Here is a 25,000-nt window from a genome sequence, read left to right on the forward strand (position 1 = left end):
GTTTACGTTAACAAAAAGAGTTCGCATGCCAGTTGTGTAAGGATAATTGTTCTCAAATTCATCACATCCTTTTGATAACTCTCAATTTTTTGGTGCGTCTTATAACCGAGTATTTTCGCGTAATTTTCAGTTTGAGAACTTAGCTTGATTAAATTGCTAAGTTTGGGGTGCGTCTTATAACCGAGTGTGCCTTAGAACCGAATAACTCAGGGTTCTCATTAAGTGCCGGCAGCCGGCTAAAAAACTGGCTGCTTTAAATTTAGAGCCGTCTACTTTTCGGTCATAAACTTGCTGTAAACAAGTGGCACTAGCCTCTCCCGCCGCCTACTTTTATATTTAAGCCGTCTACTCCAAAACTTATTGAGAACCCTGTAACTACAGTATGTTCACAAGTCAAAAGACCCAGTCTGAGAGTTTCTGTACAGAAACTATGAAAGGTTCGATTTGGATCGCAAAACAAACGTTAAATGCAAGGCTCAGTTTTGTTTCTAGAGGGAGGACATGGACGAAATAGCCAGTGACAATGGTTTAGTTTCATCTTTGATTCCTGTGTTATGCATGTATCTCAAGCACTATGGCTATCCTTGTCGATATGAAGATTAGTTTGAGTTTCACCAGTGCTTTTATTTTAAGTTGGACTATTCGTCATGGCACCGGCGAAAGTTGTTACTTGAATAACATGTCCCTAAATGTGATACTTGATTATCTAACAAAAACACTTGAAGCATCAAGACAGATTCTGACAACTGACCTTGTGACCTGCTATTTTCAAGAGGCCGGCAAATCGCCCTCACCAACGTCGTTGACATTGGCACCGATCCAGCAAGTGCCCATAAAGGCATGTGCAGTAGGTACATTGTATGTCACACAGCCTAATGGCACCGTTGTGCAAACGTTGTCAATTCGTAAAGTCCTCAATGATAACACTAGCCCATCTCGTATCTACATACATGTATGTAGGTGGAACATGGACTCCTATATATAAGTGGCCCCAGGATTGACTATTGCCCAACTTTAAGAGGACTGCCTCCTGAACAAAAGATCTTCTCTTCTTGTTGTAACAGTGAAAAAACAAGCCATTCAAAGTCGTGGACGACACGAGAACTTCAGGATATTGAAGGATTTTCAACCCAAAATGTGAGTATTGACAGGTCCATAGTTTCCTCCCTGGCTAAAGTGTGAAATTACTGTGCAGGTGCTTTAGTTAATGGTGAAAAGGAAGAGAATGAATGAGGTGACCTCTTCCACTCCCATTTCTCACCACCTTTCTAATTTCCTACCCTCTTTATACATTATAAAGACATGTTAAAAGGAGGACTGAGGACAAATCAAAATGTTTGACATAACATTAGCTAGAAATGGAGATACATTACTTGAAGTCATTTAAATTTTACCTCAGATCATCTCATTTGAGCTCTGAGCTAATGTCCTGATGAATGAGTGAGTGGCAAATCAGTCAATTTAAATTATGTGTAGCACCTGCAGATCACAAGGCCTTTCAGTTCATCTTTTAGTGAGTGTCCTATGGTATTTTTCTGTATTTTTGAAATACCTACACATGCAAGAACTAAACTTAGCTGTGGTAATTCACTTTGGCACCTGATCACGAGGCTCTTTAGTTCGGCTTTTTATTATAATTATGACTAGCTCTGTGAGCAGGCGAGATAAACCAAATCCTGTGCTGTGATTGGCTATCCAAGCGGGCAAGATGGAGCTATCTTGCCTGCTCGGGATTCTTGCTTGGTCCCGCAAGATCAAAGATTATTTTTTGGTGTTTTATCCCATATACATGTCATAAATCATTTATTGACCAAGCTTGTTCAGTCAAGATGGCTGGATATTGGCCTCGTTCTTTGTTTGCGTGTTTATGGACCGAGACGAACACGCAAAAAAGAACTTGGCTAATATCTAGTCACCTGGACCTCGCACTTGGTCAATAAACCATATATACGTGTACATGTATTACAGTAGGGGGAGTTGGTCAAAGGATGGATCTCTCATCATAATGGCACCAGATAGAATATTCTTCTGTTTTAATGCCTTTCTATTCTTGCTGTGATAAGCAAAATTTTTAATTTCAAAAACATTTTTGTTTCAAAATGAGGGCAGTAGGTCCAATTAACACAAATATAAAAGAATGTAACAATGGCCACCATTTTTATGAAAGTGGTTCATGGGAGAATGAGTGAGCTACAAGCTTATCCTCTCCTTGCAAAGAATCCACTTTTCACTCAAGTGTAAGGCCCTTTAATTAACGCAGCTCAAAGTGTGTGAAGTAAAGGGCACTTGGGGTAAAAGATGATTAGAGTATTATTGGGTGAGCTGTTGGGTTCTCCTGTATTACCGTATTGTTTGAAATACCTAGTGAATAATATGTTAAGAATCCATTTATCAGTTTTGTTCAGCTCTGAATGAGTCCTCTAGGGTTCTATCCCTACAGGACTCATTCAGAGCTGAACAAAACTGATAAATGAGTGTTAGTAAAGGAAGGTTTTTCACCTACATGTACACATAGAAATGTTTCAAAATGTCCAGTTCAGCTGAGGTGTGGGCACTTGTAAAACAAGCAGAACACATTAAAGTTTTCAGAAAGAGTAAAATGCCAAACACCTGATTTTAATCATTGAGTTACTGTAGTCTAGAAAACCTCACAAAAATAATGCCATTTTAAACAAAAGATAGCTTAATATTATTAATCATAATAAGAATTCATTTGATGGATACAAGGTGTGAAAGAGATTTTGAGTTTCAAGTCTGACATTAGTGAAGAGAACAGGTGCATGGACTTTGTCCACTCTTGAGTGTTCCATGAACTTCCATTAACCAGCATTAATGTTTTTTGTATTCAGAAATATTGTCCAGAGCATTATCTCTTGTTATTGAAGTTGTATCTCTCTACTATTATTTGCTCCTCCCGTTCTTGTCGATTTTCCATTAAAGTTTCATTAAATTGGTTGGTTAAGGTAATCTGAAGATACAGTGTAGAATGATTATCAGACAAACTTCACCTACACTATGTCAATTTCCTTGCTTTCTTCATTGATAGTGGTATGATCACTATCATTATCATTTCTCGTTGCTATTAGTTGTATTTCACTATAAATGACAATATTACCTGCCACAATAATAATTTTTATTATTGATCACATCAGCTTACGGTTGTACATGTATTTCTCAAACACCATTATTCGACTAATATTAATAATTCATATACATGTAGGAAAAAAGAAGCTTTTCATGTACCCGGTGATTTTTTTGTCTCTAGAACTTAAAAGAAATAGCTGGCAAAGTATTCATAGAATCTCAACCAGAATGCTGTCCTCCAGAGGTGTGTTAACATTGTGATGTTTGAAGTGTGAGTTAATTGACGAAAGATAGTAGTGATCCCTGAATTTATCTGGACAATTTAAGTGATTAATGTCTTTTATAGACACCTGAAAAATTCTGGCAGCAGTGCTCTACCAAATGAGCTATGAAGCCACTCAGTTGGGAGCAGGTCAATTTGTTGGGGTCATGTGTTCTTGTCAAAGGACTGAGTCCCACAATTTCTATATAAAACATTCCCGACTGTCCATTTATGCTAATTCTTTTTCAAGAATTGGAGCTAAATTGTGGAACGAAATTCCTTTATCTTTAAGAAAACTCCCAAAAAATGCATTTAATAGGAAAATTAAACAAAACCTCACAAATATCCTAAATGCCGAGGACTATTATATTGATGAAATTATCCTAAAAATGAAATCCTTCTCTGTCCAGATCTCAACTTAGATAGTCCAATAAGTCTGCAATTCAGGCTAATTATAGTTATTTAACTACCTTATTATAGCATAAACACTTTTATTTACTCCTTTTGTTTACTCCTTGTGTGTAATCGTTTGTTAACTGAAACTGTACTTACTTTTATATAATTTGTAACTAAATTGCAAAGTACCGGTAATTATCTTTAGAACTTTATATCTTTTATTTTGTTAGGATTGCTTATTGGATTTCTCCATCATTGATATAATTCTGGTATCAAATTATCATTTTATGGTGGCCCTTCCCTATATAACACAGGTGGGTATTTAATATTATTGTATATTTAACAATTATTCTATGACGGCGTGCTAGATATGAAATGATAGATAACCAACGAGGCGTGTAGCGCCGAGTTAGTTATATTCATTTTATATCCAGCAAGCTCGAGTAGAATAATAATTGTTTTATTAAAAACTGAAGGATCGATTTCTGCCTCGGACAATTCCAGTCCAACACGGCTTTTGTCCGCCATTTTTAATAAGGGCTGCAAAAACGTTTTCAACTCACTTTATTGCTGACGCGTTCCTTGACCATATTAGGTACATCAGGTATATGAACTGATAGCCTGTGTCGGGCGAGCCAGTGAAAATGCTGGAAATCTGATATCCACAGTTCAGGTCTTAATAAAAGCTGTTAAATGAAATTTATGTTTTGTAACTCATTTGTACATGTAAATGGCATGTACTATAGACCTTTTTTAGGCAAATACAGGTGTACATGTAATAATATTGTTTCTTACTTTTTTGATTGCGAATTTGTAGCATTCCGGGTTCACAGGAAAAATTTATGCCACAGAACCAACAATTCAGATGGGAAGGTAATTGAAAACTCTTAAAATATTTTATTGTCCCTTTTCTTGTTCTTTTTGTTTTTTGAATTGCATTTGAATTCTAAAGTTGATGAAACTCGATTGTAAAAACATATTCAAGAACTTATTAATTATCTGTGAGCCTAGCCACCTATCAAAACATTGATAAAATGTCACGTGCCATGAGCTTCAAACTCAATAAAACACTCCTCATTAGAATTTTAATAAATAAATGATAGTAACGTTACCCAGCTTGTTTTTCCTGTATGCTAAGCTTTATATCTTCCCCTCAAATTTTAAACCTTTGTTCCGACTCCAGAGGCAAACGTTTTTTGTGGAATGTTTTTGAAGCCATTCAAAACACTTGCAGCATGTGATAAGTTATCGGGTCTAAAACCACTTGGCCACGCCTCATGCTTTTAAACCAGATAAAAGACTTCTGCTCATTTTTCAAACATTATGTGAAAATGGCCAAAACAGTTTATTAATTTTGTCTGAATATAATTATTTGGAGTGTAATTCGTGCATGAATGACGTGTTGTGCTGTCACTTTAGCCTGCGTAGCAAGCGTTTCCGTGCTGTTTCGGAGCAAAGGCCGCGCGCCCTCTTTCATTTTTCGCCTCTCGTTTCATTTCTCGCGCGGCCAAAACCGAGAATCTCGTTCCTCGGTCTTTCTTTGCTCCGAAACAGCACGGAAACGCTTGCTACGCAGGCTACTGTCACTTTTGCACATTTCATTATGAGAGATGATCATGCATGCACCTTTATCCTAAGAATCGAACGACCCCTTACAATTCATGAATCAATTTCAAGACCCTTGTCAATTCAACAGTAAATTGCATCTAATATTTCGAGGCAATGAAATATGAACATTCATGTAATCATTGAAGAGTCCACTAGGCCAATTTGCCCCTTCTCCCGCTACAGGTTTGGACCCCAGGGAAGATGTGGACTCCCCTGTCCAAATCCGCTAGTGAATATGGACCCCCCTCATGGATTTGAAACCCCCGTGACAGCTTACTTAGCTTTCGTTCGTGTGTAAAGTATTGAGGCAGAGTCAATCAGATTTTACGTATATCGAGAAAATTGACCGTTACCATTAAGCACAAAGAACTGTAAAAGTTGTTTAAAGCACACGCTACACACTTTCATAAAGTGCAATGCAGGTGCGATTTTAAAATCTTGTTTTCTTCTTGTAAGAAGTTTGCTTGACTACGCAATTGTATACATGTAAGTTACAAGGAAACCAAGAAAAATATGAAGTGTTTGCTGCGAAATAATTCAGTTGTCGCATGTTTGCACTAATGTGCCAAGCTAACATTCCGTTAATTTCAAGTGCACACGCTCACTGACTTCTCGTTTTAATAACTAACAGACTCAAAATAGTGCTGATGAAGAGTATATAGCCGTATAATTATACACAAATTGAAAGACCCGTGTGCAGAGAAGAAAAACAGTCATTTACCAACCCAAAACGAGGCGACACGCGCATGCCTTATTCTGAAAACCTGTGCTGCAAAGAAATAGAGGATATTACATGGCCACGGGGAGAAATTTTTCTCTTCGAGTGTTGAAAAATGAATGAAAATACTAAATCATTTCACGAAAGGCGCGATTTGTATATGTAACCATAGCAACAGTGATATTTTCACGTGGGAAGACATCATGTTTTCGCGCGAAAGCTCACTTGGTATTTCATTGGTGTTTATGTAATAAATGCAGGTGGTATTGCGTTATCCATGCATATTTTAAACAACATCCGAAATTGCAACTCATTTATTGAATATACAATCCATTACGATTCGATTTCTACGGGTATGTATGCATCAACGCGAACGATCTGTGTTCTGCATCGGAAACCACTTGTACATGAAACGAAGTGAAACGAAACAAACAAATGAAGGGTGGGTCATATGCGTTGTTTGTCAGAAGTATTCCATCTTTATTATTCCACCATTACGCCATTTTACCATATTTGGTGAAGATAATACGCAAATATGAGACGGAAATACACTGTAGTGACCCGGTTTGACCAGCTTAGACTAGACCAAACGGAACGGGAGTTTTTCAAGAAAAGAAACTGTTTTCAACACGATGTAAAGCCCGCGAATTTAGATTTTCATCACTTCTTATTTCATTTAGCCAAACAAATAAAGGACATTTCCATGGTTTGGTCTGTGTTGTTTTCGTCATTCGCACAAACCTTATTATGCCATCGATGCGATTCTCAGTCAATCCAGGAAGAAGCCAGAAAATAGCGTAAGAGTGGAATAATAGAACAATTATTTGCCGAAGGCGCGATGAATATCGGTGAATAATTGTTTTAGTATAATTACATAGGTAATTATTTTGAAAAAGATGCATTTTCTTTAAAGGAATTAATTTTTTTGTCTGTCACCTCGGCAAAACGGCTTGTGGCCATTTAACATAATCTTCGATGGTTTAACATAAAATACGCGCGGATATTTTGCGAGTTGCGTGGTATTTTTCCGAGTGCGGGGCTCGGAAAAATACGAGCAATGATCAAAATGTCCGCTAGTATTATATGTTAAACCATCGAATAAGAGATTTATTGTTCCACTGCAATTTGAATTGGGAACAGGTAAGAGTGTTAAAAAAAAAAAGCATCACCTGTTCTTTAGCACAAAAAGCCAGCCAAATGTCCTTTATTTGATTGGATAAACGAAGTGACGAGTGGCAAGCGATGACAAGCTAAATTCTCAGGCTTTGCATCATGTTGAAAACAATTTCTTTCATTGAAAAATTCCCGTTCCGTCCTTATTTGCTCGGTTCTAAACCGGTCAAGACGGGACACTACAATGTATTACCGTCTCTTATTATATCTCTCAGATAGTACGCGCGCTGTACAGCCCGCTAAATTTAAAATTTCGACAAAACATCATCTAGCGAGTTTTTCATGTCATTTCTGTTGCATAAACTTGTACTGAAAACTGTTTGAATCTTGCAAGCAACTATTTCAAACTTAACAGCCAAGGAGATTTAGTTTTCGGGATTTTGGCACGGCATTCTTTGTGGCAGTTGAACCTTCCGCTTCACTTTGACTAGTTTCCTTGCCCGCGCGTCGGTTAACCTCAGAGATATAATAAATATCTTACTAACCTCGTTTTCTTGGTCCGCACTGTAAGTTACGGATCCTCGTTTTTTCCCGTTGATTTATGGCCCGCGTGCTTCGCGCTTGGGCCATAAATCAACGGGAAAAAACTCAGTCCGTAACTTACAGTACGGACCTCGAACTCGGTTAGTAAGAGGTATATATTTTGCGCGTTCTTTTGCAAAGTGTGTTCTATTTAACATTTCTTTCTGTGGTTCAACTCACAACCGTATTTTCTAAATCACGTGACCAAAACAGAAAATGCCTAAAAACTCAGCGAATTAACTGTTTTCCACAAATTTTTAACGCAACAGTATGGGAACATTCTGTTTCGTTCTAACACGAAATTAATGCGAGACGTTTTTATGTGACATGACGTAACAATGCCTCACGATAAGATCGTAATTGATAAGATCGTTGAAGCCGTACACTACTAGTGACAGATTTTAGAGACGCCAATGTAATTTCGAACACTTTCCTGTAAACAAGATGAGTGAATAAACTGTGGAATATTTGGAACCTTGGCGATTGTTGCGGCTAGCAGTACACATTCTAACACAAATCTGTAGCACGGATTTTAAAACAAATAGTCCATTTTCGAAATATCAAATATTCAGCTTGATAGTGAGGCAGTGAGGACAATAAAAATAGAAACACGTTGGAATGAATGTGAAAAATGTTTACATATCATCCACTTCCCTTTGTGTTTGTCCTCTAAACCTCTCTTTCAAGCTGAATTTTAATATATCGAAAAAGGCCTATTATATCTACCCCCAAAATTATGACGTAATAAGGCCCTCCTAGATAGGTACGTCGTGTAAGCAAACCATATAAGCTCCTAGGTAGATACGTCATGTAAGTTAACCATATAGGCACCTAGGTAGGTACTTCATGTAAGATAACCATGTAGTCATCTAGGTTACTTCGTCATGTAACGTAACCATATAGGCCCCTAGATAAGAACTTCATGTAAGCCAACCATATAAGCACTTAAATAATAAATAAATAAATAAATAAATATTGCTAGTGCTAATCACCCTTACTTGCAGTCGAGGACTGAATTGCGAAGGGCGCGGCTCACGACATCATGCTGAAAGCATACAAAGGCGCCTCTGGCTGCTGCTATACAGTCCATGTTTGATGTCGGAGCACAGCACCACAGCTAGATGTCAATTAGCTGTGAGTTGATTTTGATGAGGGAGGAAAACCGGAGTACCCGGAGAAAAACCCTCAAGTCAGGTTGAGATCGACTGAAACTCGGCCCACATGCTGGCCGAGGCCAGAATTGAACCCTGGCTCGCAGTGGTGGGAGGCCCGATAGATAACCACTAAGCCATGATACGTCAGATAGATACATCATGTAAGCCAACAATATAGCCACCTAGATAGGTACTTCATGTAAGCTAACAGTATAGATACGTCATGTAAACCAACAATATAGGCACCTAGATAGTTGCGTCATGTGAGACAACCGTATAGGCACCTACATAGGTACGTCATGTAAGCTAACCATATAGGCATCTATAGAGGTATTTCATGGAAGACAACCATAAAGGCACCTAGGTTGGTACGTCAAGTAAGGCAACCGTATAGGCTGCTTGGTAGCTGCATCATGTAAGCTAACCTTATAGGCACCTAGGTAGGTACTTCATGTGAGATAACCATATAGTCATCTAGGTTGGTTCGTCATGTAAGGTAACCATATAGGCATCTAGATAGGTATGTCATTGAAGACAACAAAAACAAACAAACATGGCTTCAATACAGCAATCATTTTATTTGCTCAATGCTTCTGCTATCTGTACTATTTTTCCTTATATTTGAAAAAAATGTGTTTTGATGGTTTGATGAGAAATGCATGTTTGAAAAGATGCAAAGAACTCCGCAATTCACAGATTTTTTTTCTTATCGAAAGAACCCAGTTAAATGCAGCGCATGCGTAGTAAGTTAAAAATTGCAATTGAATTCAGAATAGTTTTCTCGGAAACACCTATTTCTTGAGAACCATGCACTCGTTAGATTTTAACGAAATTTGGCATGAAAATACTTTGGAAAATAACTAAGTGCAGTATTGAAAAAGATTTGAACTTTAACTGAGGAAATTCTAGATATTCCAGTGAAACTTCAACAAGAGATAATTAAAGATCTCTCTGTCAAATTATTATTAAAATAGTGTTAACTTGTGAGCATCGTTACAAGCTTGTTGCATGCAAATTATAAAGAAAATCTGCAAATTAACAAAACCGATTTTTAAGGCCTGCTCCCCATTTTTTTAGGGGAATTTGATCATCACAATTCCTCATCATCGGTTGCATCTTTGTCGGTCTTTTTTCATTTCTTTCCCGCCATATCTTGAACAGGGGTTTATTTTTATGTTCCATCTTTTTCCTGTGATTGTGACATTTGCAGTTCTATTTCTGTGAGGGCTTGATACACTTTGTTCTTAGTTCTTAGAAATGGATGACTTGAAGAAAAAAAAAAATAAATATTAAACATATATCAACCCTAGCATACATGTATTTAAGTCTAGCTTATCATGTGCATTTGGAGGGCAAACAACAAGATGCATAATTTTGTCGACTAAACTAGGCAACCATTTGTCGCTCCAATACACGTTTCGTAGAAATAAAATGAAACAATTCAACAACACAAAGACAGCTGCTGCAGTCACCACATATTCTCAAAGTCCCACTAATGAGGTGCATTCTTGGTCTGGACAATGAGTGACCACTCACAAACATGATTTGTACGAATGGAATGAATCGAGAACTTGAAGACAGGGCCTTCTACAACTCGTATCTATTCAGGTGTATCGGACAACCCCTGAGATATTAGCTCTTTGCTACCTCAGTGAAAATCAAAGTGAAGTATTTATTTATTATTTTTTGCTTGTTCAGGGTAATCTAGACAGTTAGCATAACCTAAAGTTTATAATTTACCAGCTGCTGCCAAAGACTGTCCACTCTTTTCATGGATGTTTGCATGCTGAAAAAGACTTTTTTTTCCCTTCCAATTTTTAAGTACTGTATTAAATCTTGACAAAGATTCTCTCACCACTGTTCTGTTCAGTTTAATCATTTCATATTAATTTTAGCCTTTTTTAAGTTGGGCTTTAATTTATACAAAATGTAGTGTTGTGGCTGGTCATCAGTTGACAGGAGCTGATCTTTTGATTAGCTGATTGCTCTCTGGGATAAATGAAGTTAAATATTACATCCCTGTTATTTTCATTAATTACTTTAACTTTAAGCCTTCCTTCGTAAAAGTCTTGGAAGTGAGTATGAATAAAAGTTGCTTTTTGTGGCTCTTTTTTTCATTAAGAAGATTTTATCATTCTTTTATTGTATACAATTATCAAAAATTTGTTCTTGCAATAGAAAACTTGTACTGTTCAAAAGATAAATGTAACCATAAGACTGCTAAGCTAAAACAGCTAGTGTCTCACTACAATAACTAAACTTTAAGTAGCCAGTAAATACAACACGAGCGGCAGATCTGTATCACATTTGCAAACTTTAGGCAAAGCTGAGATTTTGTAAATGTGATACAGATCTGACGTGAATATTGTATGTGACTTATTAAACGTCAGCATGTAAGTGTTAATGTACACTTTTGATGATTCGCGACATTTGAACAGGAAATTCAAAACATTTATGTAAATGAAAAGAAATCTGTATCATATACATGTATTATACAGATATTGATTAATATTTAACATTTCTTTTGTTTTCCCATCATGAATTATTCATGATTTTATAAGAAAGACAACAGGTCAAACATTTTCAACCTAGTCTGATTGTTAATTTCCTTTGTCTCCTAAATCTTCATTATTATTGTAAATGAACTGTGAACAATCATTAGGTTAGTGGGAGGCAGAGGAAATTAAGATTCAAACTCCATAATGAAATACTATAGCCTTAATTTAATTTTGACCTGTAACATATACATACACCTGTACATGTTTAGCTAGGTGTAAAAGTATAAGCATTTACACTGAGGCTTTTCTAATGAAGGGAGCTGATGCTAGAGATGGTGGTGTATGCAGAACGTGTCCCCAGGGTAAGCAAGGGAGAAATGTGGCGAGAGAGTGAAGTTTTAAGGTAAGTCGCTTGTCAATGAGTTTGGCCTCTTTGATATAGAGCAAGCAGGCACAATGCAGTTGTGAGAACACTTGCTTTCATGATGGAGGTTCAATTCCTTGACATACACTTATGTCCAGAAATGCATGCCCAATTTTGACATCCAACACAGAGTGTTCCTGCAAGTCTAAGCCTACTTGCTGCCAACATTAAAGGAAGGTTAAAAGTTTGCATTCTTTCTAGCTTAGGGTAAATGCAGCTGTTTATCGTTACTTGAGGAACAACATTTGGAGGACACTTTGTGACACTAATTGTCTGTATTCGGAGAACAGGTGATATTAAAGTTGGGGAGATGGGCTTGGGACACTTGGGACACTTTATACTAAACCCTAATATTATTAGTGGCATTTCTGGACATATCTGTGACATTGGGCGGATCTTTCGCCTGCACCGAGGGAATTAATTTCTCTGGGTCCTGCACTGTTCACTTTTCACCCCTTACCAAAAAACAAGCATTATGCTAGACCGGTATTAATTTTGACTGCTCCAATATCTTTGTCATATGCAGACTGTATACTGAATGGCAGCTGCCAGAGGTGATTGTACTTGCTGTCTTTTTGAACTTGTTAAGCTGCATCTTTCTCTGGACTTGGAAAGATGTACTTGGGCAACCAATAGCCGTTGTTATCATAAGATAACATTATTATTAGTTGACTTACATTTAGACTTACAACTTACCGCTATTTTATTTTTAATCCTTCCACAAAACATATGATACAGCAATACACAACCCACATAATTTTATGCTGTAGTGTAGCTAATCAAGACTAGTTGTAAAATAATAAAATAATAAATTTAGGTTACAACAACAATAACAACAATGTCTATTGTGCTCTTGATACAACAGAAGGAGATACATGTATTAAAGTACCGGTAATTAAAGGAAATATTTGTGAGGAAAAGAGAGCACAGCCACTCAGAAATGGCAAAAGCTAATCATGCTGAGCATGTAGAAATCAAACAACAGAAACAGAAATAAAACAACATATCGATTAAGTACACATGTTTAAATTGTTCTTGCTTGCATGTAAGGGCAGCTTCATAATTAATCCATTGACTCCTTGGGGTTCCCTATTGACGAGTAAAATCGTCTGGTGTTGGACAGAGTAAAATACTAAGTATGGCTGGTTGAGGCTGGTTTAGGGGTGAATGGGTTAATTAAACACTGTTTTATTTCCTACGCAATAAAGAAATTACTAATTCTGTTATATGTTTTGTGACAGGTGTCTTCCTTCCCCTCTCTGTGATTTAAAAGGAACAAAGTCATGGAAACCACTTTACAGGTGAATTGTTGGTAGATATAAATATAATTGTTAATTAAACATACCTCTGTCCCCTTTACATGTTTGAGTACTTTATTCCACTCATTCATAATTCATGAAGGAAACCGAAACAAACATTATTGATCAGTAGTTGTTTATCTGTTGCAACATATCCCCTGATTTATGTATTACTAAATATTTTGTTTGATTTCCTATGTTAAAGTTTTGTCATTTGATAATATTCTTGGATTTGAACATTGATTATGTACATCGAACAAGTACATGGAGCATTTAGTTTTCTTTACAATTTTCGTGACATTGTTTAAATTTACAAATAAATAGTCATGCTTACCACTCATTTTGTTAACTGGAGGGTGTAAACTACAGGTTGCAGGTCATTGTTTCATCATAGCTGAAACAACCCAAACCTTTACTAATCCTAACATTAGGCCTGGGTTGTTTCAGTTATGGTAAAACAGTGACCAGTAACCTGCACTTTGCACTGTCTGATTGTTGACTTTACATCCACCTTGAAGATAAAGGCATAACTTACTTACTTACTTTCTTACTTACTTGAAGATGCCGAATTATAATTATAGCAAAATCAGCAACACATAATGCCAAACTGTCAAGACAGCTTGGTTATTTTGATTAAAATGACTGGTTCTTAATTTGTAGCAAACATGATGTGAAGGCTTCAATATCAAAGATTCACACTGTTGGATATTCTGAACGAATAGTGAGTTGCATTTTTTGTGATGACTCTGAAACATTAAGGAAAATAAGTCGAGTAATTATCACCAGCTGTTTTGGTTGCCGTATTGTTATGATGTTAATAATATTATTAAACTCTTCATATCAGAACACGGCAACTGCAACACATCACATTTCAATTATATTAAAGTAGGTGGTGCCCAGTGAAATTGAGTAATTTTCAAACATTTTTTAAAGCGCTGCAACTAAGTCTATGAACAAAAAAATCAATTGAATTCTTTTTTTCCATGTTAACTAAATACTATAGAGTGACCAAAGTCTAAAGCTTTGATTTATAAAGGGGCCTGATTATTTTAACTGGAATTTTCCTATTTAATGGTCCACCATTATTAACTTTAAAATCTTGAGAGAGCTGGTTCAAGGAGAAAATAATGTCAAAGCCTCACTAGGTTAAGGATGCAGTGAGTGTGTATGTGGCTGAATTGATAAGCAGAATGGAAGTTTTGGGCTTCCAGACTTTTAAACTTTTGTTTTGCATATATAAGAAGCTGCATTTACATGCTGAAATTATAAGCTTGTGAGTAAATGATGTCACTTTTCCCTAGATCAAACCCTCTGAGCTCCAATTGATCAATTAAGAGCATGAGTAATGGCAGACCATGAAATCCAAAACTTACACTCAAAGTAAACAGCCTTTGATAAAAATCAAAGGTCAGAAAATCTGAAGGAAAAAAATGAAGTGAAAGTTAGTTTTTTAATCATAGCAGCACTTAAATTAAAAGAGAAAGGTTGAATGTAGACATCATTTTCTGTACCTTAAGGTCATCATTTTTTTAGAGAGAAGGTTCCTTCTATGGAGTAATCAAATTCTTGGGATGTTTTGGCTTAAGTGGTAGCTTTAACTTCATAAAGTGGATACTCCATCAGTGCTCTTTCTGGAACTTATTACAGTAAAATAAGAATGAAGACCATGCAAACCATATAAAATTATGTAATTTTTAAAAAACAAGCAGCAGTGTTTTATCGGGGTTTAAAAACACGTGGCGTAGCTGAGTGTTTTTAGACTCGAGAAAACATGTGCTGCAAGTTTTTTGAATGGCTTTAAAAACATTCCACAAAGAGCGTGTCCCTCTGGACTCAAAACAATGATTCAAATAGACCATTTTACAGTTGTGTTCTTAGTTACCTGGCCTGTGAATGAAAGTGAGGCTGGAGTTGACCTTGCTTTGATAGAAACCTCACTGCTTTTCTTATGTTTATGATGTTGTCATGCTAATAAGTTGGAATTTACATGAGAAAAGCTGTGAGGTTTCTATCAAAGCAAGGTCAACTCCAGCCTCACTTTCATTCAAAGGCCAGGTAACTAAGCACACAACTGTAAAATGGTCTATTTTGAGAGGGGAATATTAGCATACAAGAAAAACAAGCTATGCCTTATTAGTATTCTGTATAATTATAAAGAATACTAATGAGGAGTGTTTTACCAGGATATAAAGCTCATACATGTAACGTTTTATCAATGTTTTCATAGGTTGTTAGGTTCATGAATTATTAATGAGATTTCGAAGAAAATATCAAACTCCTCTATCAATACTAGATAATGTTACAACTCTGTTTATATAGGGTTGAAAATACAGGAAAAATCAATAGAATCATGTCTAATAGTTGAGAGATACCCTTTTCATGCTGGCTTTGAAGCTGCTTGGAGTATTCAAGGATTGACCAATGAAGAAGTGAACTACTCAAAATATCTAACACTTTCCTGACGCTAAGTTCATAATCCACATGCTCAAGATTTTTGTGGAAATTTCTGGCCCAGGGTCCTTAGCCACAGCCTTGACTTTGCTACATGTATCTTGTTTCAACAGGATTTGTATGGTATTCTTAAGCTAACTGCACTCAGCTCTGGGTTTTGTTTGGGAAGCTGTAACTGGGTCATTGAGTCTGACTATGAAAAGGTAACAGATTGCAAAGCTGTTGAGACCTGTCAAATCTAATATTATGATAATAATTGGATTTGTTATTGAGATCAGTTGTTAACAAAAAATTACTTTCCAAAGTGTATGCGAATAGTAATGAATGGTTTTTTTGTTTAAACTGCACAAGTTGGATAACAAGCAGGTCAAAGGAGTAACTTACTGAAACGATTGTGATTGCGGGAAGCCATTTTGATTCCCTTCAGCTACTTGGAAGTCAATAATACTTGCTTTTAACATAGTTGTCAACCTCCTGTAAGCGTACACCCTCTGGACCAATGGTAAGTGTCCGCTTATGGCAGGATATTTTAGACCCTGTGGACCCCGAATAGGTGTCTCATGCTTACAAGAGATGTCGGCTTATGGGAGGTTAAATAGGTAGTGTTTTAGAGGAGAAATTGTCAGGACTGCGGTTTGGTGTCTGCTTACAGGGGAGGTGTCCGCCTATGGGAGGTGACCGTTGGTGGAGTTTCGACTGTATACAATACACTTGTGTGGTGTATACTTCTATTGATTCAATATAATTAGAATTGCAGATAAGAAGTTAAATTCTGGTCAAAATGATTCTCATCATCCACTGTATTTCTAATCCTAATAGTTGTTTTTCTCAATTGTGAACAAGTCAAGTTAATGTAAGGGTTAGGTATGGTAAAACTATTTTGTGCGCCCAACACTTCTAAAATTTTTTGCCTGGAAGTTTGAAAATGCAGTCTAAACCTTTCAATCACTCCTTTTTGAAATGGAAATTTGTGTACCATAAATTTTGCTTTTATTGTTTATCCCTTCTAGTGTTTATTACAGTACAGGTTTTTTCGGCAGCTTTGTGCAAATTGCACTTAAAAGCAACAAATTCAGTCAGGAGCCTGTGACTTGAAACTTCCTGGAATCTCTTGTGTTTCTCTTCTTGGTTGTTATTTTCTTAGACTGTCTAAGTTGGGAACAACATCTCTCACTTTCTATTGTAGCCTCCCATGCAGACCTTCTTAGGGGTTTGTCACGCGTTCCTCCCCCACTAACGTATGCTGAAAGCTGAAACGAAAAACCACTTCCGTTCGTGGATTACGGACCAATCAGAGGCCGTTTTCCAGTTTTAGGAAAACTCGTGTTTTGTATGGCATTCTTTCGCAGCATCTGATTGGCTATGCACAACACAATTAGGCAATGCTGATTGGTTTCTTTAAAACGTGGGCTGACAGCCGTTGAACGGAAGTGGCTTTTGGTTTCAGCAGAGGGTCATGGCGGAGGAACACGCGACCAAGCCCTAAGAACGTCTGCGTGAGAGGCTACTTGTATAGCAAAGATATTGTTGACGTCACCTATTGTCATTAATGTGCCAACCAGAGCCTCATTGGCTGTCAGACCAAAGGGTCTTTTGTTCCTGTGGTTGGTAAATTTGAATAACAAAAGCAATGTTTGTAAAGAGATATCTTCCCGATTGTCAATTTAGGCAATTAATGTTCGATCTCAGGCACATAAATTAAAATATTCTCGGGAAGTAGCAATCTAAAAATCATTCGGAAAGTTTGCTTTCATCATAGATTTCTGACTCGCGGAATGATACTTCTCAGTTAGCATTGTTGCCTAGAAGCCGAGGACCAATCAGTCTCTGCTTCTGTATTGTGAACATTATTATTTCTTCTTACATTGTATCAACAAAACAGGTCAGCTATGTTTCTTGTTCATCAACATTCACCACTCACCCTCTTCCGATGGATCAATCCATGTTGAAAAACAGTGATGCCTTGATAATGACTGGAATCACTGAAGCACCCACTGCCAATCCTGATGCCATGCTGGGGGAGTTTTGTACTCACTTAGGTAAGAGCTGTTAGAAAAGCTATCACCATAAACTTTCAAGTTGAATTTTGAGTACATCATTTTCGTATCGAAAGATTGCAATCAAATTTGGGGTATTATTGCACCTTTAATACGTGTACCTTACGTTTCGCACCATAAAGTGCAACTTTTGATCAATGGTTTCGTTTTTCACTGTCATCAATCACTATGATGGAATTCGTCTGACACTGACTATGGCACCTTTTTCATCACAGAAGTCATCATCACTTTACAACTTCCACATTATTTTGGCATCACCTTGGTTTTAGTCAAGTGCATGCTCAGGCCCTATTTCTTGCATGTCGTTTTATGCCAGTGAGTGTGCCTACAAATTTTCACAGGGATCTTGCAGTTAATGATGTCATCAGCATTTATTATGAGTCAAGAGTTCCTCATCCATGTCTTGCCTTTTCATGCAAGGTCCTGGATTCATCTTGTTGATGCTGTCATCTTAAAGCCTCGCTGTGAAGACTCAAATACAAAGTAGCTTTGTCGTGCTCCCCTTTCTAACTTTATTTTATGACCCTCCCTTGGGAGCTTTAATGTGACTGTAGCACTATTTTATGGGTCACATTGTTAATATTAATTTTGTGATTCATATGTGGGGTTAAGACCTTGATTTTATAGCTCTGTGAATGGTGTTGTGAAATTCATGGAGTCAAAAACCTTTTGAAAAACTGATTGCTCTTGTTTTGTTGAGAGATATTTTACAAATTTGGCAAAACAAGAAATAAGGGTAAGGGTTTGCCCTGTGCCACTCTTTTTGGTTATGGGTGAGGTCTTGGGTCAGTTTGTAATACCCCACTAGTTCTATGTCTGTCTGGTCAGTTGTACATCAGTCGCATTTACAGCAAATTAATTTTTTCCAGACTCTTAAAACGTCCTTTTTTTATTTTACTGTAGCAACTACGCTGAAAAATGGAGGAAATGTCCTTGTGCCATGCTGGCCCTCAGTAAGTGACTTTCAAGACGGTCTGCTTTTATCAGGTGTTGACAATAAATAAAGTAAACGTTGATTATCTGTAAGGTTTTTTTCCCTTATGTTTGCAGGGCGTGCTGTACGATCTGTTCGAGTGTTTGTACTCGTATATGGACAGTGCAAACTTGGCGTCAATTCCAATCTATTTTATTTCACCCGTGGCTGACAGTTCCTTGGCATATTCCAATATCTTTGCTGAATGGTGTGTGAAGATTTCCTAAATAGAACTTCCCCTAGATTTTCATTGAAACTTCGTACGCAGTTGTAGCAGGTCAGCGAAATGATAAAAAAATGTGATCAACATGGGCTTCGCCCTGCTTGTTTGTGTGCCTCGACGCAGTGTAACATGTACATGCATTTAGACCGCCCGCTAAAGCCCAATGCTGGACAAACGTGGCTCGATATTTTAACTGTAGGCAGTGATAACACGCAGAGTCAGCCTCCAGTGTTTTGCTTATTCAGAGATCGACTAGAGTGTAATGTTAAGTGCTACAGAAGTGGGTTTAATTTCCACCCTGATGTTTCTCTGTCTTTACATGGGCCCATTACCGTTGCGAGGGCTAACAATTGATTACATGGGAATAAAGATACTGTAGCACTGGAAATTACACTCCAAGAGATATCGCTGATCAAATACAAGTGCATCATGGCTTAGGTTGAATGATCGTATCCATTCTCGCTACTTACGCATGTCCATTGCCGTGAAATGGAATCTCGGATACCCACGACCAGCTCCCGTCTGACGTTGTGGCTCAGTATTTGGGGGAACATTACACTCTAACAAGAGCCCATAACGAGGATACTACTACTCCAATATTAGGTCTACGTATCGGCATTTTCACAGATCAAGCTATTTTTAGACGAGTTCTTTCTTAAACAAGATTTGGCCTGAACGAGTGATCATTCTAAATCCCATGCCGGGTAATAATTCCTCATGCAAGGCTTCTGATTTACGCTCCTAGCAATGTGCTCCGGACTCTAATAGAGTGTTTTCACGTGACGTCACGGCGGCCATGTTGTTATCCCTAAACAAAGGAACGGCGGCCATGTTGGCGTCCCCAACTAATCCTCCGGAAATTGAGCTCTATTATCATGCAAACGTTTTCTTTTGTTTCGATGGAAAAACAAGGTTACTGATCACGTGAGTGAAAACACTCAACAGATCTCTGATGAAATATAAGCGATACACCGCCAAGGTTTAAATACACCTATACTCATCTTCTCTACTTATTGCTCATTTACCTTCATACGCGATAAAAACTATTGTAATTGATCGCTCTGATAATTATTTAATTTAAACTTAAAACTATAACGTAAATGAAAGTTATTCTCCAAAACAGATTAATTAGGAATATGGCTGCCACACCAATTACAACGCTCCGACCTCTTCCCCTTCTCCTGTTAGATTGATGCCGAATTTTCGCTTTTGGTAAAGACAATGATTTTATAAAAATAAAGTAATAACAAGTAGGTATAGTTGCACTCCTCATTTTGAAGTGAAAAACAGCTATTGGTGATTTGCACCTCTCGTTATGCCCGCCATGTTGGTTGGCACAAACGTTGTATCTTACGTTAGCATTTTTTATGTTCCGTCATACAGCATTTGTACAATTCGCCATTGTTGTCTGCGAGGGTAGAGGTTCGTTGCAAACCACCTATTCGTTCATGGATTTCTGTCCGCCACATTTCCAATGAAAGTGCACGAATGCAGTGTATAGCCAAGTCATACTATTGGTCAATGAAATTTCAAGAATGTAGCTTTTCATGTGTCTTCTTTTCTCTTTGCAGGCTGTGCCAGAGTAAACAGAGTAAAGTTTATCTTCCGGAAGCTCCCTTCCCACACGCCGAGGTAGCCATCTGAACACCACTTTCTTTTAAGTGCCTGCTGATACGGTCAAAAAGTTAAATATACTGAAAGTGTAAATCTCTTTGCTGACTGTTTAACTGAGCTGTTAACCGTAGCTAGATATATGTATTCTAAAAGGTTCGAGCTGTTTTCCTCTCAGACATCTGTTAATAGAAGTTAAGTAATGACGTTTTTGTTTTTACATCAGCTTGTGAAAACGGGGCGGCTTAAACACTTTCCAAGCATCCACGGTAAGTGCGCTGTAACAAAACGACACGGCCCTTAAAAGGTCCTTGCCTTTGATATTTGCTATTTTTCATATCAAAACTAAAACTCTCTCGCTTTACATTTTCAGCCATTCAGCGTTAAAACCATTGCCACTTGCTGTCATGCGTTTTCGCGGACTTAGCGCCATTTGAAACGCCCTTTGCATTGCCTTCTTCTTTGCGCTCCATTGGCTGGTTTGATGCGTCAAATTCATCTTGTGTTATATACTAAGTTACACTGTATGTTCGAAAGTCTTCAATCAAAAGCAACGGCAAAAAACGACAATAAAAACTCCGAAGTGAAACTTGAAACTTTTACTTGTTTTAACAAAAGCAAACTTTCTATCCAAAGGCAAAAGAAGACACGCAAAGAAATCTACAGCTTGCGCCATCAGTGGGTGTTCCAGGTTCAAATCCCGTCCAGGGATGCAACTTTTACCCTTTTTCTTTTCATCTGCTACCACAAGTCCTGGGACAGAGTAATCTAAATTGACCAAATGTAAGCCAACGTCGTTCCCAGGGTCCCCTCTGGGGTCCCCAACGTCGTTCCCAGGGTCCCTCTGGAGGTCCCCTCTGGAGGTTGGATATAAGTTCGAATTCGTTTCGTTGGATCGAAGTTCCTTTCCATATCTTAACTAGGATGATGAAGGGAATGTTTTCGCTATTGCGAGGTTAGCGTTATGGAGAGGTTCGTTAAATCGAGGTTGCCCTGGACTCTTGAAAATAGCGTGACTTTTCTGTACCAACATTAGCTCCTCATACAAAAGCAACACATTTTATTTATTTTCAGACGGATTAAGTAGCTGTTTCAAGACCCCATGCGTGGTGTTTGCGGGACATCCATCTTTACGCTATGGAGATGTGGTGCATTTTATTGAGTTGTGGGGAAAATCAAGTGGCAACACTATTATATTCACAGGTACGTGGTAATTTACACTTCTCGCGGTAAGTGATTTACCGCAGCGTTTTTCACCCTAAAATTCTTTATTAACTCACGTTTAAACCTATAAGTTATGTTTTTTAATGCTTTAACTCTTGAATGAACTCATTTTTTGCTGATCATTTGTACATCCCTGAGGGCGCTGGCTCGATTGAATGAAAACAGGTCAAGTAATCAATCATCCAACATGGCGCGTTTTTTCCAATGTCAAACCTTATGCTAAAGTCTGTTTTTGCCACTGCGGTCGACTTTGAAAACGCGATGCTAAATGTCCCTATCTCTTTACTTTCCTCTTCAAAGTAACAACAATAAAAGCAAGGTGACACACGCTAACACCGACCCGGTATGGCCAACACATCACGCATGCGCACAACCATTTCACCCGGTCAATTAGCAGCCATGGACAGCTGTTTCGGCCTTTTGGGCCTCATCAGCATGGCGTAGCTAACATGACACACCGATCTCTTAATGTGATCCACCTTCCCACACGCTTGCCGTGGGAGAACAGTGTTGCTGTTCCCAACCCAGCTTACCACATGTTTGGCATGTGAAGCTGCCATTTAAACGGGTGCTAACGCATTTGCCTGGTATGTTAGTTACACCATGCTGATGAGGCCCGAAAGGCCGAAACAGCTGTCCATGGCTGCTATGTGACCGGGTGAAGTAGTTGTGCTCACGCGTAATGTATTGGCCACACCGGGTTGGGGTTAGTGTGTGTTACCTCGCTTTTATTGTTGTTCTCTTCAAATTGAGGCCGGTGATCTGACCGAAAGTGAATTAATTGATAACGTCATGGTATAAGGGTGTAGTTTTATGTTCTCTTTTGTATGTTAATAGCAGCAGAGATTGCGCAGTGATGAGAGTACTTGTCCTCCACCAATGAGGCCTGGGTTCGATTCCCCAATATGCCATTTCCGAGTTCATGTCTGCCTCCTATTCAAAGCGAGTTTAAGTGCGACGTTTTTGTGATGGTAATTAGTGCTACTTTAAATATGAATGAAAACTAAGTTTCATAAGAGAAACTTCGCACTTAGACTCGCTTTGAAGAGGAGGCAGACATGAACTTCGGAAATGGCCTATTCCACGATTATTCAAGATGGCGGCAATCGGGAAGTTAAAGCAAGAATAGGCGATTCTTAAATTTATTCATTTTGGATAGAAACACTTTCTTTGAAAAAAAAATCAAAGAAATTAGACTGTACAGTAGAGATTACTTCGTGTGATATGATGCGGTGTTTTCGTTGAAGTGGAGATCCCATTTAAGTCGTGTCGTTTTTTCCTTTTTTTGGCGTCAATCGATGATACAGTATTGCAGAAATAGTTTTCTTTTGCACTCTCAAAAAATGTTCAGAAATGGACTGCTAGGAGTGACTCCTCGTCTGTGAAAAGAAACAGTAATTACAATAAAGATTGACTGATTTTGTGACTTTTGTTTTCTATTTCAGAGCCCGAGTTTCCATACCTCGAAGCCCTTGCGCCTTTTCAACCTCTTTCAATGAAAGTAAGACTAATACTGCACTGCATCGTGTTCAAAATAACCGACACTCGTTTGATGCCTTTCTAGAGCTCTGTGTTACTTTTATTGCGCTTTTCATCGATTTTCGACCTCTGAAGTACGATTCCGTTTTCACTGCGCCAGTCACCGTATCTGAACGGGTTTGTGGGGCACATCTATCGTTTTGATTGGGTAATAGCCCATTTCCGAGTTGCTGTTTACCTGGGTTTCAAAGAGAGTCCTGGTGCACAACCATTCAAATGGAATGAGTGGTATATTTTCATGCAAATCAAACTCATTATCATTTGGATGGTTTAGCACCAAGACTCGTTTTGAACCAGAAGCAAAGAGCAACTCGGAATTGGCCTATTTCGATCCACTTTTTCGATGTCTGTGTTTTAACAGTCGTCCAGTTCTTGCTGCAATGCGAACATGATTAGTGTTAACGAAACGCTAAACCATTGGTTGAAGGTGGAACTTCAGATTCTGGATGTGCATGAAAGCCGTGCAAGATATTCCGAAACCGGCTCTTGATGCAAATGGCTCTCACCACCATTATTTAGAATGCTGCAAAAGTACGCGTGAAACAAGCTAAAGATTGTCTCTTAGCACTGACTACTATTCGAATCGTTGTGATATTGACATTGAGTTGGAAAAATTAAGAATCCTCAGTAACTGTTGTTTTTAAGACAGAAAAAATTCCGCTGAGAGCTCTGAAATCGTGACATTATCTGAAACGAGTGCATTTAAGATTAAAGAGTTCTCTTGAACACAGTATGAATGTCAATTTTCGGGTGCTGTTTTTTCCTTTTCTGTAGGCGTGCTACTGCCCAATCGATCCAAGGCTGAATTTTACTCAAGCAAACAAACTCATCCGCGAACTCCAGGTAAGGTGGTCGTAAACCGCATTTATTTATATATTAACTTTGCCAGTCAAGCTGACAGAGCGCCTCAACAGCGTACGTGCGCCAATTACTGTGGCCCCTTTTTTACCCTCCCAACACCGGGAACTACGTGCCCTACTCTTAGCTACAAGTGTGTGGGTTCTTTTACGTCCCACAGGATTATAAACATTGAAGGTTTGTGAGACGGGACCTCCGGCTTATCGTCCTTATCCGAGAAGACTTGAAAGTCTAACCATTTGCAGATGTAGTTACAAAGGCAGCACATTCTCCTCAGTTATTTAAAGACCCTGAGTGTTGGTCCAGCCGGAGTTGAACTCATGACCTTCCGCGTGACAATCCGTGACATGTTTCCTCGCCATCTCTCTTCTAGGAAGACAATGCGCTGTTTAGATGTTTTGGATGTTGACATGTATGTGGGTGCTTGGGGTTTAAATCCGTCGTAACCATTGGCTGGATTTGTTCCCCGGTGTTCAAGAAGAGACTATATTTTGCTAATGGCGCGTTTTCAGTTACCTCTGGATAGTTCCAGTCCTTTGTGCGGCCTAACGGCCAGTTTGGCATTCATCAGTGGTGATCAGTCTTAACGTAGAGTTTTGTCTGTTGGTCCCCCACAAAGGACTGGATCTACCCAGGTTCACTAGAAACTTTCCATTGACAAAATAGTTTATTTTGGATCCACCACGCCTTCTTAATGGCCTGCTTGTTGTCTCCTGACAGTTGAGGTTTCTCAGCATGTCATGTTAATTTGAAAAAAAAAGTACATTCTTCGCTGCTTCTTGCGGTAAAGTACCTTTGATCAATCTAAATAGGAAATGTTTTAAGAAAATGAGACACTTAAATTAGATCAGTTGATAAAGATGCAAACATCGGAGTTATTTTTAAAGTGATCTGGTTTATATTTCAGCCCGGTCACCTTGCCATCCC

At 38.2% G+C, this 25,000-nt stretch overlaps 1 protein-coding gene across 1 annotated transcript in view; it reads left to right on the forward strand.

Annotated features, from left to right (window-relative positions):
• LOC138000513 (integrator complex subunit 9 homolog) overlaps positions 1-25,000 on the forward strand; it is a 39,865-nt gene that overhangs the window by 3,375 nt on the left and 11,490 nt on the right. Inside the window, exons 3-19 of the mRNA XM_068846977.1 lie at positions 1,065-1,137; positions 3,266-3,328; positions 3,973-4,056; positions 4,560-4,615; positions 11,732-11,818; positions 13,081-13,140; positions 13,798-13,858; positions 15,702-15,791; positions 17,471-17,627; positions 18,549-18,598; positions 18,696-18,826; positions 20,413-20,473; positions 20,679-20,721; positions 21,527-21,655; positions 23,122-23,177; positions 23,990-24,058; positions 24,981-25,000. The exon at positions 24,981-25,000 is cut by the window's right edge and continues 64 nt beyond it. Of these exons, the coding sequence (XP_068703078.1) occupies positions 1,065-1,137; positions 3,266-3,328; positions 3,973-4,056; positions 4,560-4,615; positions 11,732-11,818; positions 13,081-13,140; positions 13,798-13,858; positions 15,702-15,791; positions 17,471-17,627; positions 18,549-18,598; positions 18,696-18,826; positions 20,413-20,473; positions 20,679-20,721; positions 21,527-21,655; positions 23,122-23,177; positions 23,990-24,058; positions 24,981-25,000 (1,290 nt within the window). The remainder of the gene's footprint in view (positions 1-1,064; positions 1,138-3,265; positions 3,329-3,972; positions 4,057-4,559; positions 4,616-11,731; positions 11,819-13,080; positions 13,141-13,797; positions 13,859-15,701; positions 15,792-17,470; positions 17,628-18,548; positions 18,599-18,695; positions 18,827-20,412; positions 20,474-20,678; positions 20,722-21,526; positions 21,656-23,121; positions 23,178-23,989; positions 24,059-24,980) is intronic.

This window comes from Montipora foliosa, chromosome 4, assembly GCF_036669935.1.
Source record: "Montipora foliosa isolate CH-2021 chromosome 4, ASM3666993v2, whole genome shotgun sequence".
Lineage (NCBI taxonomy): Eukaryota > Metazoa > Cnidaria > Anthozoa > Scleractinia > Acroporidae > Montipora > Montipora foliosa.